Source organism: Chanodichthys erythropterus, chromosome 8, assembly GCF_024489055.1.
Source record: "Chanodichthys erythropterus isolate Z2021 chromosome 8, ASM2448905v1, whole genome shotgun sequence".
In the NCBI taxonomy this organism is placed as follows: Eukaryota; Metazoa; Chordata; class Actinopteri; order Cypriniformes; family Xenocyprididae; genus Chanodichthys; species Chanodichthys erythropterus.
In genome coordinates, this window is record NC_090228.1 from 14,148,854 (window position 1) to 14,164,751 (window position 15,898).

Below are 15,898 nucleotides of genomic sequence, written 5' to 3' on the forward strand. Positions count from 1 at the left end.
TGCCGTTCCATGGCTGCAGCAGTGCAATGATATTACGCAGCGCCCGTGAGCCCCTGCTTGCACAGGGAACGTGCCTTGCAACCATGGAGACGTTTGTGAGAGACGCTGCGTAATATCATTGCGCCTGCTGTAGCCATGGTACGGCAGCAAAGTTCATTGATTATTACGCCTGAATGAGAGTATAGTTCCTAACCATATCAGCCTAGAAAATCGCAACTTTTCATTTTCTGTCGGTCTTAGTACATGATGTAACTACAGAAGAGTCAAGTTTTAAATAGGAAAAATATCAAAACTCTTTGGTCATTTTTAAGCGCGATGCTAACGGTCTAATCAGATTCAATGAACTATGCTAAGCTATGCTAAAAGTGGTACCGCCAGAACCGGAGATTGGCTGAATGGATTCGAAAACGGTAAAACTCAACTGTTTAACTCTAGGGGAGTTGGAAAATGAGCCTATTTTCAAAAAAAGTGGAGTGTTCCTTTAAGACAAGTCATTTCACTCGGCGGCCATCTTTGAAACGCCTCTCGGGCATCCTGGGCATCATGCAATCTCTTTGAATGGGGAAACATCAAATTCTCCAAAACTGTTCGCCAACCTTACGATTAAATTTCATATTTGAAATCACCAATGTAATCTAACAACAACCGGCTCATAATTTTAGTTTCTAAATGCTTGAATCATGACAACAAAAAAAAAAAAACTATTTTTCAGGGTGGATCAAGCTAATGCGCATGCGTCTCTTCGGAGGCGCGCATCTGACTGTTTCTATAGAAACCGGTGATTCTAACGGCCGCTGAAGTGACGCAATGACTTTACCAGTTGGCGATTGGCTCTTATTTAGAAGGCGGGACTTATTCCGCCATATTGCGGGTTACACTTTCTCCCATTCAAAACAATACGAGTGACACGTCTTGTGTAATTCTATACTCTTTGATTTAAAGCAGAACCAAGAAAACTATTTATGAAGGTATCATCAATCTCGCCTCATGTTCACGTTCACGCGAGAGAGACAAAATGCTTTACGGTAATTCAAAAACACTATATTATAACTTTATAAGACAATTTCTAAAATTACCCACCTCCATCGAGATTTCTTGTACTGTATTTGCAAAACTACTGCGCTGGTGAGCGTTGTAGTCCAGAGCTGCGCTCGGAGTATTTACGACCGTGTGATTCACTGAAGGAACCTGCAGGGGGAGCTTCGCAAATCTTACTGAGTTCCACTTTAAGTAATTTTGAGCCCCCCTAGTGGGGCCTGGCCCCTGGTTGAGAACAATTGATCTAGCCAATTGTAGAGCAAAAGTGTCTATTGATATTTTTCAAGCAATCTACAATCCCTGTTGCATGTTGACAAAAATGGTTACCATGGTAGAGTATTTCACCTAAACAAACTTTCAAGCGTGACGTCTCTTTTGTGGGAGGGGCCGCTTCGTATGAAAAGGGGTTTAAAAGGTTTATAGTACTACAATGACAAACGCTGAGTCCACACTTCACTGCCAACTATTGCCCAGCTTGAGCTGAGTCCAGTCGACGTCCGGAGTAGAAACCTTCATCCACCTCCACGAACGCAGGTGTTCAGCCACAGAATATGCAGAAACACGATCTGTTTGAGGTGACGCATGTCTAAACCACACCCTGTACACAAAGAACGATCATAGCGCTGCTTCACGCCCAACAGAGACTCAAACACCTGACGCTTAATACCGACTCCATCTGCGCACGACCCGATGGCGGAGGAGGCAGACTTTATGCGGTCTGTGTTGCCCGTTCGCGGCGCTTTTCGCTCGGAAGACTCTTCTTTAGCTTTACCTGAGGCGGACAAACTAACTCTCGCGGACACTCACCGGCTCAACAGACTACAGCAACAAGTGCAGCTCACTCTCTCTCGGAAAAGAAAGAAACCAAAACTGCCAGGTATGTAGAATGAAACCGCATTATATTAAAAACAAACTATGTGAAGATAGTAAGTGTTTTGGCTTTGAATAGGAATATAGTTGTATACATTTTATATATAAATACAGGATGTCAGTCAAATGTTTATGGTCAGCTTTCACTGGTCCTTTGTTCTCAACTCTGTAGTTTTATCATTATTTTGTTTGTGTAAAATGACATGCCAAAGAATATTGATTTATTCTTTCATTTTTAATTTAATTTTATTATTCTTTACAAAAAAAAAAAAAATGGTAGTGCCTTTGATGTATAACATGGTACTGAATGGTTTATATTCATGTAGGCTACTGTAATATTTACATAGTACTTCAAGCTACTTCAAATAATATTTGAAGTCCAAATATAGCTATAAATATATAATATTTATTATAATATTATAACTATGTTATATAATACAATATAAAATGTCCAAATAAACACATGTGATACCTTTTTGGTAGAGAAATGTGAACCCTACCTTAGTCAGAACTCACTCATTCAAACCTATTTAGCAGGATTTGTAAGTGAGCATGAGAAATATGTTTTCCATTGTGTCATATTGTATGCCATTTATATGTGTTTTTTGGGGCTTTGCAGAGTCATCACTCTCAGACAGTCTGTCCAGCTGTCATATTTCAAGTAGTTCATCTTTAGGAAGTCTACACACAAAGGTAAAAACTATTTTTCACTTGGATAAATGTAGGGCTGTCGAATGATTAATCGCGATTAATCGCATACAAAATAAAATTTTGAGTTTGCCTAATATATGTGCGAGTACTGTGTATAATTATTATGTATATATAAATAAACACAAATTTATGTATATATTTAAGAGAAATTTATTTATGTACAAAATATTTATATATAATAAAAATTATATAAAAATATAAATAAATACATATACTTGTAAGTATTTCTCAAATATATACCTGAATGTGTTTGTATTTATATATACATATTACACACAGTACTCACACATATATTAGGCAAACTCAAACTTTTATTTTGTATGTGATTAATCGCGATTAATCATTTGACAGCCCTAGATAAATGTGTTCTTTAAGCAATAGTTCACCCAAAAATGAAAATACTATAATCATTTAGTCCATGCAATGGAAGTGAATGGTGACTAGGGCTGTCAAGCTCAAAAAAAAAAAGGCAAAAAAGTACCTTAAAGGTAGTGTAAAAGTAGTTTGTGTCAGGAATATCCTTTAATGTCCCTAAATTCACTCATGATAATGACACACACTATACTTTACAGCGGACGATATCCTTCAATCATGGAGCTACAAGGTCGTTGCGGATGATTGATCGTTCTCAGTGGTCAAGTACAGAGCCGCCTCGATTTCACAGAGGCTATGGAAGTTTTCGTTATACCACTAAAAGAGCTGATTTACGCTGGGGGTCCAATTCTTTCACTCTCCCGTCGGACCCTACAGCCAACCATTTCCGACTGAAAAAACACCCTCTACGTTATACCCGCTCTGAGGTTTTCCGAAACCCGGGCCTGTCGGCTGTCACTCAGCTCCCCAGTAACCCTGTGCATGAGAACAATCACATAGATGATACAGATGAAGTATTTTTACCCAGCACCCCACACAATGCAGAGAGGAACAGGATGGAGTTAGAGAAACACACCCTTCAGAGGACCCTCTGCAAGCCAAGAGAGGGGGGTTTCGGTGCTCTCGAACAATCAGAGAACGTGTCCTGGCAGAGCCACATCCGGAAGCCGAGCCTGGATATTGTTGCAGGAAGACGACCCTCCCCACCTGGCTCACTGATCAGCATGGAGGAGCAGTCAGGAAGTTTAGCGAGGATAGAAAAGCTGGAGGTCAACAAGCAACATGCAATGACAATGTCAGCAAAGTAAGACAGTAGTTTATACATTTTAGCTACTTAATCTTAGTCAAAGTGTTGTTTTTACAGTGTTTCTGTCTTATGTCTGTGTGTTAAAGGAAGGGCAGACAAGGTGAACTAGGTACAGTGATGACTCTAAAAGAGGCTGTAAATCTCCTGGCACAAGATAACATGGAAACACAAATCACTGCGGCAAACTTTATACAGAACCAGTGCTTTAACAGTCCTGATGCCAAGAAAAAAGTAAGTGATACTTTACTCTAAAATGGCACATGCTACTATGATCCACCCAAAAGATGATAATGATATATCTCACAGTGCTCAAAGTCTAGCTTCAGCGGTTGCATTGATAACAAACGCTTTGGCAAAATAAAACAATGAGTCATAGTACTTCTGAGGTGGCACTTTAATTAAGTGGAAAAGGGGTGTGGAAGAAAGTGATAGGAAAGTATTTAGTGTGGTTTACATGCTCACAATGCTGTCAGACAGCAAGTTATTAAGATGACTTCAGTTTTTCATTGTCTTTGTAGAGTTATTGTTCTGCTGTTCATGTTCCATAGTACTTGACTTTTATAGACTTTAAAACATTACTATCTCTGTTGAATCCTTTAGGGATTCGCTTTGAATCCAAGAATAGCCAATATTAAAACTGTCTGAAAAAATAATAATAAAAAATAATTCATTTTAAATGCTAAAAATTAATTTAGGCATTATAATGTACAGTATGAACATGGATATTCATTTTGAGAATTGCTAAAGATTACATTTAACAGTGTTTTTAAAAATTAACTGCATTAATATGATGGTAAAGGTCATCTAAATGTATAAATTGAGGAAACGAGCACAATTAAATAGCCAGTATCAGCCAATTATGAGATATTAAAATCTGTAAATAATAACCAATGCAGTACACATATACTGTGCTTCCCAAAAAATAACTTTCTTTTTGTACATTGATGTTAGTGTTACAGTTTAGGAAACCTGACATATGTTTTGAAAATTTGGATTTTTTTTAATGTACTACTGTATGCAGATGTACTGTTAATAAAAGCTCCCCTATCCCCCCATAATTGTCCATTGAATTGTCATGGTCGTGACATTACAACCGTTAGCATAAACAAACATGACCGCCCATGTTGTTTACACATCAACAGTAATTCAGTACTCAGCAACTTCGCCCGTCCCGATGAAGGACACTGTGAACTGAACTGCACTGGTATGCAGAGGTTAACCAAACATAAAAGGTCAATTACATACACTACCATTCAAAAGTTTGGGGTCATCTTTTTTTTTTTTTTTTCAGCAAAGATGCATTAAATTAATCAAATGTGATTGTAAAGACGTTTAGAATTTCACAAAAACTTTCAATTTTGAAAAAAATAATAATTCTTCTTTTGAGCTTTCTACTCTGAATCCTGAAAAGAATATCAAGGTTTCCACAAAAAATAGTAAGCAACACAGCTATTTTCAACATTGATAATGCTGTGAAATGTTTCTTGAGCAGCAAATCAGCGTATTAGAATGATTTCTGAAGGATCATGTGACACTGAAGGCTGGAGTAATGATGCTGAAAATTTGGTCATTTAAGAAAAAACAATTACCACTGTTTTGGTGCAAGAACCTTGACTAACATAAGTGGACTTAAAGGGATAGTTCACCCAAAAATTAAAATTCTGTCATCATTTACTCCCCCTAAAGTTGTTCCAAACCTGTAAGAATTTCTCTCTCCTGCTGAACACAAAGGAAGATATTTTGAAGAATATGGGTAACCAAACATTTGATGGGCTACATTGACTTCCATAGTTTTTTCCCCCCAGTACTATAGAAGTCAATGGGGAAATCAACTGTTTGGTTACTGACATTCTTCAAAATATTGGGTGAGTAAATGATGACAAAATTATATATTTATATTTATGGGAGAAAAAATTAAATGCTACAAAAGTGTAAAATATGACCCATTTAAATTTGAGGTTTCTTATTTTATCATGTTCCATCTGCTCAGGTACTTCATCTTCAAGGCATCCCAAAGCTGCTGACGCTCATGCAGAATGAGAGCGAGGAGCTCCAGCGGGCTGCCGTCAGCGCGCTCCGAAATATTGCTTTCGAAAACAATGAAAACAAAATGGAAGTCAAAGACTGTGAGGGGCTTCCAGTGATCCTAAAACTGCTCAAGAAGAACCGAGACATCGAGACGCGACGGCAGCTCACTGGTAAGGGAGCCATTCCAAGTATTTTAGCTTTGCGCCATATATATTTCACAATGCAGATAAACATGACTTCACTTTAGCTGATGCTTAAAACTTCAGCCATGTCTCCAACTCTGAAAACATCCAGATCTTGAAAGCGTGACCTGTACACTCCCATTAATCTTGCAGATGTTATTCTCTCTCCAGGGCTGCTGTGGAATCTGTCTTCTCATGACCTTCTGAAAGAGCAGCTCGCTATAGAAGCGGTCAAACCTCTCACAGACTGTGTGCTGGTGCCCTGCTCGGGCATTTCTGAAGGGGAAGACCCCAAGTTGGAGCTCCTAGCTGACCCTGAAATTTTCTACAATGCTACTGGCTGCCTGAGGTATTACCAGCTAAAATACAAAGATTGTATAATAAGATACAAAAGGTTGAAAATGGAGCATAATTATTTTGACAAGCCAGGCTGTTCTTTGTAGTGCTAAATAGTGCTAGTTCTGCAATATCATGTGCATTATTAATAAACCAATTTGATTTTAATAAGCATTTCATTTCAAAGGTGTTAGGTACATTTTCTTTACAGATATTAATACTTTTATTCAGCAAGGATGTGTTAAATTGATCAAAAGTAAGTAACAGTCAAGAAATGTATATTGTTACATCAGATTTGTTTCAAATAAATGCTGCTCTTGGAACTTTTGAACTTTATATAAAAAAAATGTATCATAGTTTCCACTTTCCACAAAAATATTAAGCAACACTGTTTTCAGCATTATAATAAAAAAAGGTTTCTTATGCTGAAAATCAGTATATTAGAATGAAGGATCATGTGACATTGAAGACTGGAGTAATGGCTAAAAATTCAGCTTCAGAAATAGTCATCACAGAAATAAAATACATTTTAAAATATATTAATATACAATATAACAATAAAATATATTATTGATTTTTTTCCATATAAAGTGTTATTAATAATTGTCACATTTTTATTTTGAATAGAAATTTGAGTTCAGCCGGTCCAGATGGACGTAAAGCCATGCGGGACTGTGAGGATCTCATTGAGTCCGTCATCTATTATATCCGTGGAACCATTGCAGACTACAAACCTGATGATAAGGTACTCACATTAAATCCCCATCTCTATCAACAGTCTTTCATTTGTGTCTAATAATTATCACAAGGAAGTAAATTTTCCTTGATCTTTGAAGATAAAAGAGCTCTTTCAGAACACAAAATCTTCAACAACAACAAAAAAGTTCATTGAAACTAAGCTACTACAACGATTCTGAACACTCCCATTGTGACACAAATTAAGGCATCAGCACGTGACCCGTCCACATTTATGTCAAAGTTATATTTGTTCCAAAATGTTGATATAATGTTATATTATCTAACATGATCCCAACTGATTATTCCATCTTAATGATTAATTCTTCTTTTCCAGGCCACAGAAAACTGTGTGTGCATCCTGCACAACCTTTCTTATCGGTTTGATTGTGAGGTGCCTCGTGTGGATTCCCCGGTGGTACAACAGCCCAGACAGAATCACAATGTAGAAACTAGCAACCCCGGCTGTTTCATTCTCAACAGTCCTAAAAACTTTGAGGAGGTTAGTGTTACAACTTACAACCTATATTTAAAAAAAGGTCTTTCAAATTCAAACTAGGCTAATTTAATAATATAGCTGATGTTGCAATCAATTAGGAAAGCATAAATGTCACCTGACTTTTTTTTCTCTCTTGAGTACTCAAAATATATATATTGTATATTGATTGTAAGACTGACCAAAATGCCCATCCCTAATGCAAAGGCAGTGGTGTAGAAAAACAAATTGACCTCATATGTGGCATCATATGTTGTGGCTCAGGATGCAGATACAGACTATCCCCTACTCGAGGAGAACGGCAGCCCTCATGGTGTGGAGTGGCTCTGGAGCGCCATCACCGTCCGCATGTATCTCTCTCTCATTGCCGTCAGCACAAACCAGCACACAAAACAGGCATCGATTGGAGCACTACAGAACCTCACGGCTTGCTCTGGAGAGGTATGATCAGGAAACCAGTTTCATTAAAATAACCATAATCAGCACTGACTACAATTACATTCAGGCTTAGATTTAATGGGTTAGTTCACCCAAAAATGAAAATCTGTCATCAATTACTCACTCTCATGTCGTTCCAAACCCTTAAGACTTTCGTGATTTTCAAATGACAATATTTTTTATGAAATCTGAGAGATTTCTGTCCCTTCATTGAAAGTCTATTCACCCAAAACTCTGACTAGGGTTATCACAGTACCAAAGTTTCAGTAGTTGGTACCAAGAACAGAAAAATGTTACTGGTATCAGTACCAATTATTACGGTACCGGAGTAAAAAACTGATGCCCTAGAACTTTTTAAAAGATGTAATATAAGTCTAAGGTGTCTCCTGAATGTGTCTGTGAAGTTTCAGCTCAAAATACCCCATAGATTTTTTTTAATTCATTTTTTTAACTGCCTATTTTGGGGCATCATTAACTATGCACTGATATCTAGGTTGCGGCCCCTTTAAATCTACCGCTCCCCCTCCCCCGGAGCTCGCACTTGCCTTGAACAGCATAAACACAGTTTACACAGCTAATATAACCCTCAAAATGGATCTTTACAAGATGTTCGTCATGCATACTGCATGCATTCGTCAGGTCATGTGAGTATAGTATTTATTTGGATGTTTACATTTGATTCTAAATGAGTTTGAGGCTATGCTGCGTGGCTAAAGCTAACGTTACACACTGTTGGAGAGATTAATAAAGAATGAAGTTGTGTTTATGAATTATACAGACTGCAAGTGTTTAAAAATGAAAATAGCGACGGCTCTCGTCTCCGTGAATACAGTAAGAAACAATGGTAACTTTAACCACATTTAACAGTACATTAGCAACATGCTAACGAAACATTTAGAAAGACAATTCACAAATATCACTAAAAATATCATGTTATCATGGATCATGTCAGTTATTATCGCTCCATCTGCCATTTTTCGCTATTGTTCTTGCTTGCTTACCTAGTCTGATGATACAGCTGTGCAGATCCATACGTTAATACTGGCTGCCCTTGTCTAATGGCATGATCATGGCAGTGGCGTAGCCAGAATTTTATTTTTGGGGGGGCCCATCTAAAAATGAGGGGGCCGCTAAAATTATATATGACACTAGTAAAGACTACAATGACACTAATAATTCTTAATTTCTAAAAGAAATGCAAAATCAATCGGTAGTTCTTAATAGAATAACGAGACACAAACCTTACATTAAATCGCGCTTGGTCCCATTTATTTTTGATCACAGTGCATACTACATATACAAGCTTTTACTCTCAAAGTGCGCACATTTGTAGAAATACACGTTTACCTCAGATTTCATTAGATAGAATTTATAGAACATGTACGCAGAGTTTCCTAATTACCAAGGTCATAAGATGTTGTTTCCTAGGGGGGTACGGGGGCATGCTCCCCCGAGAATATTTAGATTTCCCTGGTGTACATATGTGCATTTTTAAGACATTAAGACCAACAAATTGGTTAACAATAGCTTTAAAACAACGTCAACAAATACATGCATGCATGCACAGTTTTGAGGCAGCTTTAATCGCATGTTTGGCAATTTCATTTTCAAACGACGGTCATTGCTCGTAGTTTCTATTGCGCTTTATTTTAGCAATAATAAAGTAATTATGCAGCGCGCCGGCGCATTTGCGCATGCAATTCTTGAGTGCACGCCACGAGCACAGTATAATGACTGATTGGACAGTCGTGTTATTTTTTCTGAGTTTTACCGACATAGCCTGACAACATCTCATCTGTACACTGTTGTTCAACTGAAGCTCCCTCGTCATCACCTGCACCTTTTCCGCGCTCGTTTGACTTGCGCCTGGCGCTGAGGCGAAGTCGGAATGCGCCTCTGAAAAGTGTCCCGTTTGTTGTGGTCGTAACGAGACAGTTCTATATAAACGCAGCGTTTTACTTGGCAATGTTTTAAAAAAAACGATTTTTATTTTTGGTATAATATATGCACCCGGGAGGGATATATTTTTTTATCCCCACCAGGGATAAAAAATAATTCAGCAGAGGCAGGGATACATAGACCAGACCATAAACAATTTTGATTACACTCATGCTGATATTGAACTATTTGATGATCAGTAGTGGTTCGCTAAATATAATAATTCAATAAGCATTTAGGCTACAATAAGCACTTAACTTTTAATATATAACCTTAAAAATATATATTAAATAGATAATACAAATATCTAGATAGCTGGCTGACTAAAGTAGGCTAAGTTTGAAAATGATATAATTTGTACATGGAGTTATTATAAAAATATACTTAATTTCTTTACAATTTATAGGTGTTGTTTTAACAGTCAGTTATGTAAGTTTGATGGTTAATAGCTTCTAGCAACATTAAATCCAGGAGAGAAGACAATTCTAAAGAAAAAGCATGTTTGATTTACAAATAACAAGGATTGAGCGCGTACAGCCACGCAGGCAATATCTGCGCGAGAGCGAATAACGCCACGGAAACTGCCTCAAATTAACTATAATGACGAGAAGAAAGCTGTGTGCGCTGCAGTCAGAGGTTCTTGATTCTGTAACGATTTTTATTGGTTAAAACGAATGTAGAGTTAGAAGCCCGAGCACCCACCGGATTTCACTGCATTGAGATGCGCATCCTGGAAGCCTCGGGTGCCGCTTCACATTGTCACTCACCGCATAATAATGAACTCTCACACGCAAAGATAATAAAAGCAGAAGCTACGCGCAACACGTGAAATAATCAAACCAATAAGTCTAAAAACAGCGGTTGCATTTTACCGCGCAGCATATGCATCAGTGTAACAAATCAACATTAAAAAAAAAATAAAAAAAATCGCTCAGAAATCTGGGGGTGGGCCTGCATAATAATGAGGGGGCCTAGGCCCCCTCAGGCCCCCCCGTGGCTACGCCACTGGATCATGGGCTGGCATATGCAAATATTGGGGGCGTACACCCCGACTGTTACACAGTAACAGTTGGGGTTATGTTGAGATTCGACTGTTCTTCAGAGGTCTTTTAAACAAATGAGATTTATATAAGGAGGAGGAAACAATGGAGTTTGGAACTCACTGTATGTCTTTTCCATGTACTGAACTCTTGTTATTCAACTATGCCAAGATAAATTCAATACTGAATTCTAGGGCACCTTTAAATATGGCTGTCAATCCAGAAACATTGCAATATACTTGGCAGCATGAAAAACTATACTTGTATTCAGATTGTGAATGGGTACTAAACAGAAAAAAGAGAAGAGCCCTCCCTTTATAATCACTAAGGATATCAATAGCTGTTTCCATCCACCTATTTTTATGCTCATTTTGGGATATCGCATAAAAAACTGAATGAAAACTCCAAAAAGTGCATAAAGTCTAAAAATGTGCATATAAAACTTATGCGCTAAATTGAGTCAAATAAACTTTTTATCCAATAAGAAAACATGCGCATTAACCACGATGGAAACACATTTACTGAATAAGTCCGTTGATGCGCATCAAAAAAGACTTTGCAATAGGACAGCGTAACAGGACCAACCAGCGGACTGGTCTCATTGCACTGCATCTAAAATGTTGTTTTGGTCATTCTGAAATGCCTTTGCCAAAGTCTGTCATCAAAGTGGTTCAGTATAATTATCTCCCAGATAATTATCTCCCAACTCTCTTACACGGCATTTTGTCTGCATGCTCTAAGTGCCGGAACATTTGACAATGTGCTCTGATGGTTCAAAACGTTCATAAAGAAATCATATAATAAAGCCACAGGAATCGAGCAGTTTAATTCTGAAGAGATAACGTTATATGATCAACAGATTAAATTAGGCTTTTATTCACTTACACTCACAGCACTCAAATATGGTAAATGGAAGTTCAACCTACTTGCTTGACAAGTGAGAACAAACCTCATATACTACACACCATCTTTGATTTTTAACGGGAATGAAAGCGAGGCTGTGAGGAATAGACATACATATCTTCAGTGGGTTGTACTGTTATTTGATGTGTTTTTGGATTGTTCTGCTGAAGAAACACTGAGTAAAATATCCTTACAAGGAATTTCAATACACAAAAAACTCCAGAAAACATGATCTGTGGAAAATTATAAGTGATCTTAGGGCTTTTTACAGCAGATGCCTCTGAAAAAAGTCTGCTCTGAAAAAGGTCTATTGGTTCTTGCGTAAGCTTAAACATTCTGCGTAACATACAAGAATGAGCCTCATTGGTTCACATGTGTGAAGCATGCTTGAGCTTGCTTTTACAAAATTTAGTGCTTCATGTACATTCGCTGATCAATGTTTATATGTGAATAAAAGCCTAAATTGAATCTGTTCATCATGTAAAGCAATCATGTCTCTTCAGAAGACTTGGATTAAATCGTTTTTACAATATCTTCATGAACTTTTTGAAGCATAAGAGCTTTTGGTGAACAGATATTCAATGGAGGGACAGAAATCTCTCAGATTTCATTAAAAATATCCTCATTTGTGTTCCACAGATGAACAAAAGTCTTATGGGTTTGGAACGACATGAGAGTAAGTTTTTTTTAATTTTAGGTTGAACTAACCTTTTAATGTCTTTGTATCCCTTTAGACATCCCAGGCCATCGCACACTTCATCGTGCACAAGGAGGGAGGCCTGTCTCAGGTGAAGAAGATGCTTCAAGAAGGAGAGAAGGAAGAGATCAGAATATCTGTGTCATTGCTGAAAAACATCTCTCGCTACCGAGAACTGCATACTGATATTGGTGAGCTGCCATTATATACCAATATACAGCACATGGCAGTTTTTTCAGGAAAAAAAGCTAATGAACATCTCTACAGTTAAACAGGTGCTGCCGGAGCTGGTTGCCATCCTGCCAAACTCTGATCGAAGCGTAGAGCAGCCAATAGAGGTCACGGTAACAATATGTCACATCCTCATCAATCTGAGCCATGCATCTGTATCGAACACTACTGCCATCATAAACCAAGGAGCATTACCCAAGATCATCAGCATCAGCTCCAAAGACAACGGGTACGGATTCATTTTCAGATATGCAATAAAACTCGCAATAAAAGTCATGTATGTTCAGTTAGATGACTTCTTTCATTTAATTTTCAACTAAATATAGGTTTGGACCAACACGGGCGGGCCAAGCGGCCTGTATTTTACTTCATACCTTGTGGAGACATTCAGAGCTGCACAGCAGTTTCAAGAAGGTGAGATTACTACATGTTTGCATCACACAGTGTCCATGAAGTAATAAAGTGTTATTCTCAACATATTTTGGGGAAAAAAATGCATAAACAAACTACGGTATAACCAGTAGTTAAAGACTAAGGTCAATTTAGGTCAGTTACTCAAGATATTAGGCTAACAGTGTTTACAATTAAAAACCAATGCAATTAACCGAGGAAAAGCATGACAATACTATTAGAACAAAACTTAAGTGGTTAGTCTACATGCATGAACACATTGATTTGTTACGCTAATGTAAAGCAAATTTGTGTCATTTCACATTATTTCCTGATCTCATTACTCTACTCCCCCTTGTCCTGATCATTTATGCATCATTTATGCTACAAAAGTGGCAAAAAGGCCAACAATAAGAGTAATAGTGAGTAAAATGTAAGAAATAGTCAGAAAGAAGCAGATTACTAATATTAACACACATTTAAAAACAAAAGTTCTATATACTTTTATAAATTTTATTTTTTGTTTTTTTTGCAATTTTAAATATTTTAAGTTATAACCCAAAAATATATTTTAGAGCTTGGCATAATTAGAAAAATGTACATTCATTATAAAAAAGTTTTACTATTTTTTTTTACTATTCACAGCAATAGCAAACCACAAAAATGCAATTAATTCCCAATGGACAAAATTAATTTCCGCCCTACATTTTTTCTTGTTTGCGAAGCCCACTGTTGCAACTACCATTTTAAATCACACTTTAAATCACACACTTTAACAAAAAAATGTGCCTACTTTATACAGTACACACTACCGTTCAAAGGTTTGGGATCGGTAAGATTTTTAATGTTTTTAAAAAGAAGTCTCTTCTGCTCACCAAGGCTGCATTTATTTAATTAAAAATACAGTAAAAACATAAATATAGCGAAATATTATTACAATTTAAAATAACTGTTTTCTATTTGAAAATGTAATATTCTTGTGTTGACAAAGCTGAATTTTCAGCATCATTACTCCAGTCTTCAGTGTCACATGATCCTTCAGAAATCATTCTAATATGCTGATCTGCTGCTCAAGAAACATTTATTGTGTACAATTGTAAATTTTTTTTTTTTTCAGGATTCTTTGATGAATAGAAAGTTCAAAAGAACAGCGTTTATTTAAAATAAAATCTTTTGTAACATTATAAATGTCTATACTGTTACTTTTGATCAATTTAATGCATCCTTGCTGAATAAAAGTATTAATTTCTTTTTTTAATTTCTTTTATTTCTTTAATTTTTACTGACCCCAAACTTTTGAACGGTAGTAATAATGTTACAAAAGCTTTATATTTCAGATAAATGCTGTTCTTTTGAACTTTCTATTTATCAAAGTTTCTATTTATCAAAAATTCTACACAACAGTTTTCAACATTGATAATATGAAATGTTTCTTGAGCAGTAAATCAGCATATTAGAATGATTTCTGAAGGATCATGTGACACTGAAGATGCTGAAATGATGCTGAAAATTCAGCTTTGCATCACAGGAATAAATTAATTTGTAAAATAAATTTAAATAGAAAACAGCTATTTTAAATTGTAATAATATTTCACAATATTACTGTTTTTACTGTACTTTTAATTCAATAAATGCAGCCTCAGTGAGCAGACGAAACTTCTTTTAAAAACATTAAAAATCTTACCGATCCCAAACTTTTAAGCCGTAATGTATTCCACAACCATGGGGAAACCTGGTTCTTTAAAGGGGGTGGGGAGGTGAATTAAAACAAGAAATATGTTTATTTTTTATTTGTTTTAGCTTATTTTAAAGCTTGTTTTGTCTTATATCAAATTTATTCAAGTCATCTTGATGCCCTCTTGAACCACTGATCTATAGAGCGCTCAAAAATGAATTCACATGTTAATGTTTCAGATTTTGTCTTTCACATCATTATTATATATTTACTCTTGTCATCTGTTTTTCAATCTATGGCAGGCTGGTTACAGGAAAACTGACTTCATAAACAACAGGACAGTGAAGGCTGTGAATTCTGCTCGTGATTAATGGGATCCAGAAGTGTATTGCAAGGAAAAGGCTTTTCTTTGGGAAGATTACTAACGGTGCTAATAACATAGCCTTGGTGTTTGTTTATTAATGTGTTTTGTCTTAATTTAACACTTTGTGTTTTAACAACAGTTATGTCTGTAGATTTTACAATTTAATTTATTTTTTTACTGACCTTTTTAAGATTTTTACTGCCTTTGTCTGTTTAAATAGCAATATTAAAATAATTTTCATCAACAAAGCTACTTTTTGTGCATCTGTTTTTATTTTGCAATGGGTAGTCACTTCCTAACCTTGTGTAGTAAAACACTGTATATTATTTTCAAATAAACTACAATATTTTCTCCAGTCACTGAGGGGTTAATGTCTGTTTGTTTAGTTACCATGGTTCTGTTTGAGTACAGCTTGCTCTCAACGCTCTAGTAAACACGGTTTGTTGAAGCATAAAGCGTTAATAAAAACCTCAAATGAATCTGGCATAATAATTTGACACTCGTGATTGATTTCTGAAGTTTGAGAATCGGGTTCAGGAAGTGATTGGGTCTTTTGAATAATAACAAATCATCATAGTGCTTATGAGTGTTTTGAATAATAACAAATCATCATAATCCTCGGTGGGAGGGATTAAGCGAAAGATCG

General features: G+C 36.4%; 1 protein-coding gene across 1 annotated transcript; it reads left to right on the forward strand.

Moving 5' to 3' along the window:
• The first annotated feature begins 1,387 nt into the window (after positions 1 to 1,387).
• On the forward strand, positions 1,388 to 15,598 carry pkp2 (plakophilin 2). The gene is made up of 13 exons (XM_067391042.1): positions 1,388 to 1,915; positions 2,528 to 2,601; positions 3,192 to 3,796; positions 3,886 to 4,030; positions 5,790 to 5,997; positions 6,181 to 6,358; positions 6,973 to 7,090; positions 7,418 to 7,582; positions 7,841 to 8,017; positions 12,630 to 12,783; positions 12,860 to 13,052; positions 13,150 to 13,237; positions 15,191 to 15,598. The coding sequence occupies exons 1-13, from the start codon at positions 1,729 to 1,731 to the stop codon at positions 15,257 to 15,259; spliced, it is 2,361 nt and encodes a 786-aa protein (XP_067247143.1). The 5' UTR covers positions 1,388 to 1,728; the 3' UTR covers positions 15,260 to 15,598.
• Positions 15,599 to 15,898: the final 300 nt, after the last annotated feature.